The sequence below is a fragment of the Limulus polyphemus genome, unplaced genomic scaffold (assembly GCF_000517525.1).
Source record: "Limulus polyphemus unplaced genomic scaffold, Limulus_polyphemus-2.1.2 Scaffold640, whole genome shotgun sequence".
In the NCBI taxonomy this organism is placed as follows: Eukaryota; Metazoa; Arthropoda; class Merostomata; order Xiphosura; family Limulidae; genus Limulus; species Limulus polyphemus.
In genome coordinates this window covers 446,567-453,992 of record NW_013666250.1, presented here as the reverse complement: position 1 = coordinate 453,992, position 7,426 = coordinate 446,567, and the positions used below count along the sequence as shown (strand labels likewise).

The following is a 7,426-nucleotide window of genomic DNA, read 5'->3' as shown; positions in this document are numbered from 1 at the left end:
GGCCCTGATCGTTCTTGCCGTTATTGCTACTGCCCATGCTGGGTATTTGTACCACCCTGCATATTATTACGGAGCTGGCGCCAGTACACAGTTTAAAAACCAAGATGTAAGTAGAATTTATCTTATGTTTGAAAGAATTTACATGTTGATTCCGTAAGTGAACGTATTAATAAATACAAGTCACCTTTAGTTAGTGTGATATTCCTGTCGTACGTTTTGACGGAATTATTTCCAAGATCTATAGCGTGGATTCACTCTCAAAACTTATGTATTACGAGATACTCAAACAATGAAGTAGATTATATATGAAAACGAACAGTTAACATCATTTGTTATCATCCACGAGATATAAAATTTAATAAATATTGTTGTATCCTTGTTTTATTTTTCATGCGAGCAGAGAATGAATTTTAAATTCTTGGATTCTAGCTCTTATTTTTCCTTCTTAATTAGAAAAATAACATTTTAGTTAGGTAAAATCTATTTCTTGAATGTTCACATGTCACTAAGCAGTGGTTATTTCTGTAAATCCTATCCCTTAGCAGTGATCCCAGACTAGGGTAAACTAGAGAACAGAGCCGTACAAGCCTTTTATGGTGACAAACGACAATTTTTATTTTCTAATACAGGCTATCGGCAATTATAACTTTGGCTACAATGAGGGTCATGCCACCGGAGGAACCTTCCGCAGAGAGTTTGGTGACGCTCTCGGTAACGTCAAGGTCGGCTCCTATGGATTGACTGATGCTGATGGTCGCAGGCGCGTCGTAACTTATAAAGCTGACGCTAGTGGCTTCAATGCTAACGTTCATACCAACGAACCAGGTACAGACAGCTCTAAGGATCCCGCCAACACTCTGGTCAACAAAGCTGTTCTTCCTACTACTTATTACGGTGGTTATTACCCAGGACACTATTACGGGCACTACGCTCCCTATCACTACGGCTATTACTAATTTAAGTAATCAAGATCTGGAATGTTTAGACTGATTACCATGCTACGTTTGGTAACTCAAATGATGCAGGTATATAAATGTGGACATTGTCTTCTGTCTTCCTTTTAAAACTATAACTAACATGCTGAAAATCTCTGTGTAAATGAGACCGGAAAATAAAGACTCAAAACTCTTTATGTCCATCAATCTGTGTTAAAATTTCACATAAGTATGAAAGATCAAACCAGACAAACATCCTTACGTTTACAATCACCAATCTTAACCATATATGCGCTAGTCTGTCAAACTACGCATATCACTTTTTAGAGATACCTTCAAAATTCAATCAAACAACTTTAGCTTCAAACTATGTCAGTAAACTTGGCATTAAAACGTAGTTTATATTTCTTATATTAATATTTTCTAAGTTTTAATTTCTATTAAAATCTATTAGTCGGACATGGTTAAAAGGATTTTTCGTAACAGATGTAAATAATTCAATGGATAAAAATACACTTCTGTTTAGTTATTTTCAGTAAATTACTCTTAGTGAACCAAAATAACATTTAAGTCATGTCATCGTTTAGATAAATGCTGGTTTTATAAGTGAGCTAAACAAGACAACACTATCAAAAATAGAAACAGTACTATATCGTTATCATATAATATGCACTGAAACTCTGCGTTGTTTCCACATATATAAAATAACTGAATAAAAAATAAAACTTGAAATATTTTGCAGTGAGTAACATTTTGCTTTATGATTTCTTGAAAGAAGTGTTTTTGTCAATTCCTAAATAAAAATATTGAAGGTTGTTATGACGAAGATTGTAATAAGTGATTTTGAATATATGCATCTTTGTTAGATGAGCGCTTTGTCCCTCGATGGGTCAGCAGTAAGCTTACAACCTAAGTCACTTTTTTCAGTTCTGGCTCCCACACTAATTTAGTTATTCCACTATACGGGTCTTTCATAAGAATTTCATATTACTTTTAATGATTCAGTTTCATCAATATAGCGATATAGATTCAATTATAGGAACCTACAAAGATGGTTAAAACTAAACCAAATATGCTCATAATGTTGCTCTTTTAAAACATAGCTGCGCAATGGGCTATCTGCGCTCTGATTGCTCTGAGGAATCAAACATCAGATGTTAACGGTATCATCTTTCAATCCCGTTCACACACCCAGCATTATACCTAAAACCTATATATTCTTGTAGAGGGGTCTTATGGGGACTAGTATAGGTTGGTTGTCATGTTGCAGAGTGTGCATTACCGGATGACAGCGTATTTCTTGCGTTCCAGTGAAACAAAATTTTTGATAATTTGAAATCGGCAAAGATCGATACATCTTCCAAAGTATTCATCGTATGGAGTTGTTTTTGGTATAAACTTAAAGAGAATACATTATCCCATCATAATGTAAAATAATTTAATGTTACTCTTGGAATATTTTCTTTTGTGAGTGAAAATCTTAATTTTTTCCTTGAAATTTTATTTCGGTTTAGGTTTTTATCGTGGTCATTCGTCTCAATACCTTCACATCCACAGCACATACCCTCAAGTTTGATGTCCAAAAATTATCCCCAATCATTTTCCTACACATTAATACGAGACGTTTAAAGTTTGGATATACAATATCCTACCAAAAAGCCATGAGACACGGGTAGTTATGAATAAAACATGTCTTTATTCCAAGAAAATAATAGCGTGTTGGCCTGTCTTGGGCTTTAATGACTGCTTCAACGCATTGTGGAAGACTGTCTACTAATTTCTGATAGAAAGCTGTTGGTATTGTGCTCCACTCCTTCTTTAAAGAATTCGTAAGCTTCACTACTGGAGGGCCGTCTTACTCTTATTCTGTTCATCTCGAATATATTCTATTACGTTGAGGTCAGGGATCTGTGCTGGCCACTGGAACAGCACAATCAGGTAACCAGCCTTCTCAAGGCGTGTCGGCTCCTGTCAGTCAGTATTTTATGCCTCCTTGGTCGTTTCTTGGGCTCATTGTCACCTCTGGACTCCCATTTCTTCATCACTTTGCTAGTTGTCGACCTGGGAATGTTTAATTGTTGCGCAATAGCACGTACAGACATTTTCTCCAAATGACATCCAACTATCCTTCCCCTCTGAAACTCTGGTAGCTTTTTTCGTTCGGCGTACAAGTTCGAAATGACTTCCGAGTGAACCGCTGATCAACTTTATAAGCCAAATTATTTGCATATTTCGTCGTCGCACTCATTTTCCTGCAATCAGAAGTGTGTCCCATGTCTTTTGATAGGATACTGTATACATATATAGCTGTCACTCGCATAAACTCAAAGTTACCTGTTATATTTTCTTGCTGACAATTTGTCGGTTAGTGCTATATTGATTTGGTTTGCAGATTTTGTAGTTATATTGGATATATATTGTTCACGTAATTCATACCGATCTTTAATTTTCTGTTGCTTATCATAGAATATTGAAATTTGTTGTTAACTAATCACTTCTACATAGTTTGCATTATGTATACTTTTAGCGAAACTTCTGTGGAAGAACGCCAGTCTCCAGCCTATTGCAAATTTTAGGGCATATTGTGCTTGACACAAGTGATGTCAGATATTATATTTCACAGTAACTGTAAAATTATGCTATTTCAAGTCATATTTAGTTGAAGACAGTTTTACTACACAGGCTTTAATGCAACAAGAGAACAAACTATAAGATGCAGAATCGGTGAAAATCATTTAATTGCACATGAAGCCCACGATCATTCTTCACGCAAGCAAAAAACATACCAAACCAATCACTCTGTTAATATTCAAGAAAGTGAACAAGAGAAATTTGACACACCTTTTCAGAGACTCCTATAAATACTGGACACAAGCTTTCAGCGTGGTCACATATATAGTATAGACAAATTGAATGAAAAGTACACGTCTCTCATGAAAGATTCTGGTACACTGATCAATCATACCATACGCATGTTCTCAAACAAAAAGTTGCACAAGAAATATGGTGACAAAATTACATCCAGAAAGCAGAAACAAGTCAACCAGCCCCTGCATTAACCGAAGGTGCTATTATCGTCTTAATCGAAAAGGAAATTGACACAAATGATGCTGATTAGTTTGAAAGTTTTGAAATTAACCACTTCATACTGTGGCATGTAATCTTAAATCCGATAAAATGGCATCTCCAGGTCATCAAGGTTACGATATCGTGAACCTAGAAGCTACAGAACAATGCATCCCAAACAATCTTTACTTACTCATTAAATGGAGGCTACAAGATGATGAGGACCCACTTGATGCACAAAAAGAAAACCGAGATCATGAAGATGATCATAAAATTATGAAACAACCCAATGAAGGATTTTGAACATCGAACAAATCATTTTCTATAATATATCATTTGGACACCAAAACATATTCTAACTGGACTCCATGTTCATCACATGAACAACACAAAACAACTAATTGATTAACTTCAATCCACAGGCGATTCCATCAGTTACACTGCTGTTAATAGAATCGACATATCTATAGCTTAAACACAGCCCTCACAGTTTCAAGAAAATGACAACATCTTCAGTTCATATTGCATTGTTCCTGGAAAATTCATGCAGTTCAGTACAGGTAATTTTGATAGGCAAGAATAGATCATGGACGGCAAAGGTACGCTGAATGTCATGTAAATAGCAGATTTCTAGCGTGGTTCACTTAATGAACAGAACAAAGGAAATACTGTAATTGAGCGGTCTCAATCACTACATAATATTCCAGCAGAGTTACACAAAACTGCTACGACTGATGCACCAACTCATCACACATCTTCACAATTTCCCATATCTATCACCAAAAATAGTATTTCGTGTCCACCGTCCGATGGAATAGGTTCCAGTGTCATCGATTGCACACAGATGGAATAGGTTCTAGTGTCATCAATTGTGGACGTAAAGTACGATCAGTGTTGCAAATCAATACGCTGTCCTCTGGTCTGGAAGACTAGGATAGGAGAGACCAGCATTCATTGAAATCTTGGCTTGGTAATGGCTTCTTCTGATGTACATAACCAGTGCATTATAAGTGGGTGGCATTTTCTCCGGTTCATTGGAACAGTGAGACATCTCAACACACAGATCATTGACAGAATTAGCTGTGGATTCAGAACTGTACATCTTGATAAGAAAACGCTCAATGTGTACAGTGTTGACACCATCACCCCAACCGAGACTCTCCAATAATTCGGGACATTTTGAAAACATTTTCCATGCTGTTTTCTTGTAAAAAAACACAGAACTGACTGGTTTCATCTGGTCCTGTGAGAGCATGGAAGCCGAGAATTGTTGACAACATCCTTTTCCAAGTTTGCATGGATCTGGTTTACAGGTATATGTTGTTTTTTCTTGGACATGCTGCAGTTCATCCATACCTCCATAACTGCAGTGACGGGAAGAAGCAAAAGTAACAGCACGTTTGTGTCTCTGGTACATACAACCTCGAAGTTATAGTTGTGTACTGAAATGTTTAATTGTGTGGATGATTTCAATTTATTTATAGCACAAAAATTGAGGTTTTTTTGTTTGTTTTATACAAAGCTATAGAATAGGCTGTCTGTGCCTTGTCCACCACGGCTATCGAAACCCGATTTTTTAATTTTGTAAGCACTCAGGCTTATTGCTGAGCCCTGGAAAAGTTTGAGCTAATTGAGGATGATTTAGTTAGAACTTAGACGTATCATGTACATATTAATAATTTTTTTTCTCAGTCTCTAAAGAATCATAACTAATCAGATTTATGTGAAATAATATTTTCTGAAAATTTAGTTATAAAACTAGGACTAAGTAAAACTTGTTTCAACTGGCCTATGATTTTCAGAGCAATTTAGGCTAGTGGACATTAGACCAATTTATTTATTTCAACGTGCTTCAAATGTTTAAAATAAATTTTGCAAATTTCGAAAATAAGATACCTTTATCTGTAAACCTGACCATATGTGTAATAATACATATGAAACCAAAAACAGCAAGAAAGCTCGTTGATAACGCGGCTCAACATAATGGATAGAAAGGAACATCCGGTTATATTCAAAATATACAGCAAGTCTAAAGGTTACTTCGAAGATGGCTTTACAAATGTCTGTCAACAGGAGCTGAGGAATCGATTATTTACAACCTCTTCTGGATGAATGTCATGTAGTCTAGCCATTGAATCACATCTGACTTGACGATTTTAATGCCAATTGTTTTTTCCATCTGGAGTATTTAAAATATTTTAAATTAAATAGTTATTGTTCAAAGTTTTCCAGGTGTATATAATCATTACGTACCTTGTAAAGAACAGCTTAATGTGTTCTTTTTTAAGCTTCCTAATTAAAGATGATTGTTCCAGTATTGGATCCGAAAGACCGTTTTCAGTAAGTACAGTTGAATGTATGGCTATATTCTTTATTATTTGGATAAGGAATAAAATAAATTTAACATAAACACAAAATTGTAATCATCATATTATTTACAACAGAAATTTTGAAGTGATTGCCTTAAAGGAATAAAATATGTGCCGACATATTGCTGAATTCAACCCAGCCTTAAAATATAATCAAATGATTGGGAACTAAGCTACAAATGAAAATACATGTAGCATGTTCTTACTCTTTCATTAAACCGTATAGAACTTATATGGTGGAAATATTAAAGCATATAAGAAACAAAATAAAGTACAGATCTATGTACATCTTCCCCAAATTCTTCTCAGGTTCTATAACAATATGCAAGGTTGAGTACATTGTATTAAAACGATTTTATATATATGTAAATCAACATGTCATGGGTCAATGACATCTGCTATAAAGTCATATGGAGTGTAATGTAACAGAAATATATTTTGACGCTGTTTGGGGCTTTGTAGGTAATGTGTGTTACCGAATATTGAACGCTTTTGTAGTAGCAGCCACTAGCGACTTGAAATATTCATATACGCAGATCATAAAAATCTGTTCAGATTGTATTCCTTAATAGCATTGGAAAAAAGGGAATGTGGGTCAACTTGAGGAACCAGGACCATCTAGAAAGAGACCTACAACAAGTTTTATCCCACCTGTAGTAAGCAAAATACGGCGTTTTCTAACTGGTGTGACGGATTTATTATTATTTGTTTATTTTAATATCGATGTTTGCTTAAATTAAACTTATATTTAGAAATGTACATAACTTATACTGTTAAATATGTATTGCGAAACTCCCACCTATTCCCTAAAGTTGTAGAGGATTCTCGAGTGTAAGAATCAACAATATATGTATGTATGTAAACGCCATTGCAGCTTTGTATTGTTACGTAATCTGAAATTTCGAAAAACTCTCCACACGGCTATAAATATAACCAACGCGACGCGCCTAAAAGGAAGTATATAATATTAGTTTGCTATAGTCAGTGTGCTATAAACTTCGGAAGCTATAAATGTGATTGTTATAACACTTAATTATATGGAAATTTAAGATATTT

The 7,426-nt window shown here is 35.1% G+C and overlaps 1 protein-coding gene across 1 annotated transcript in view; it reads left to right on the top strand.

The window, feature by feature from the left end:
• Positions 1-4: 4 nt before the first annotated feature.
• LOC106459630 overlaps positions 5-7,426 on the top strand; it is a gene marked incomplete at its 5' end in the record, with an annotated part of 50,618 nt that continues 43,196 nt past the window's right edge. Inside the window, 3 exons of the mRNA XM_022386160.1 lie at positions 5-106; positions 630-945; positions 2,450-2,505. Coding sequence (XP_022241868.1) covers positions 5-106; positions 630-945; positions 2,450-2,505 — 474 coding nt within the window. The remainder of the gene's footprint in view (positions 107-629; positions 946-2,449; positions 2,506-7,426) is intronic.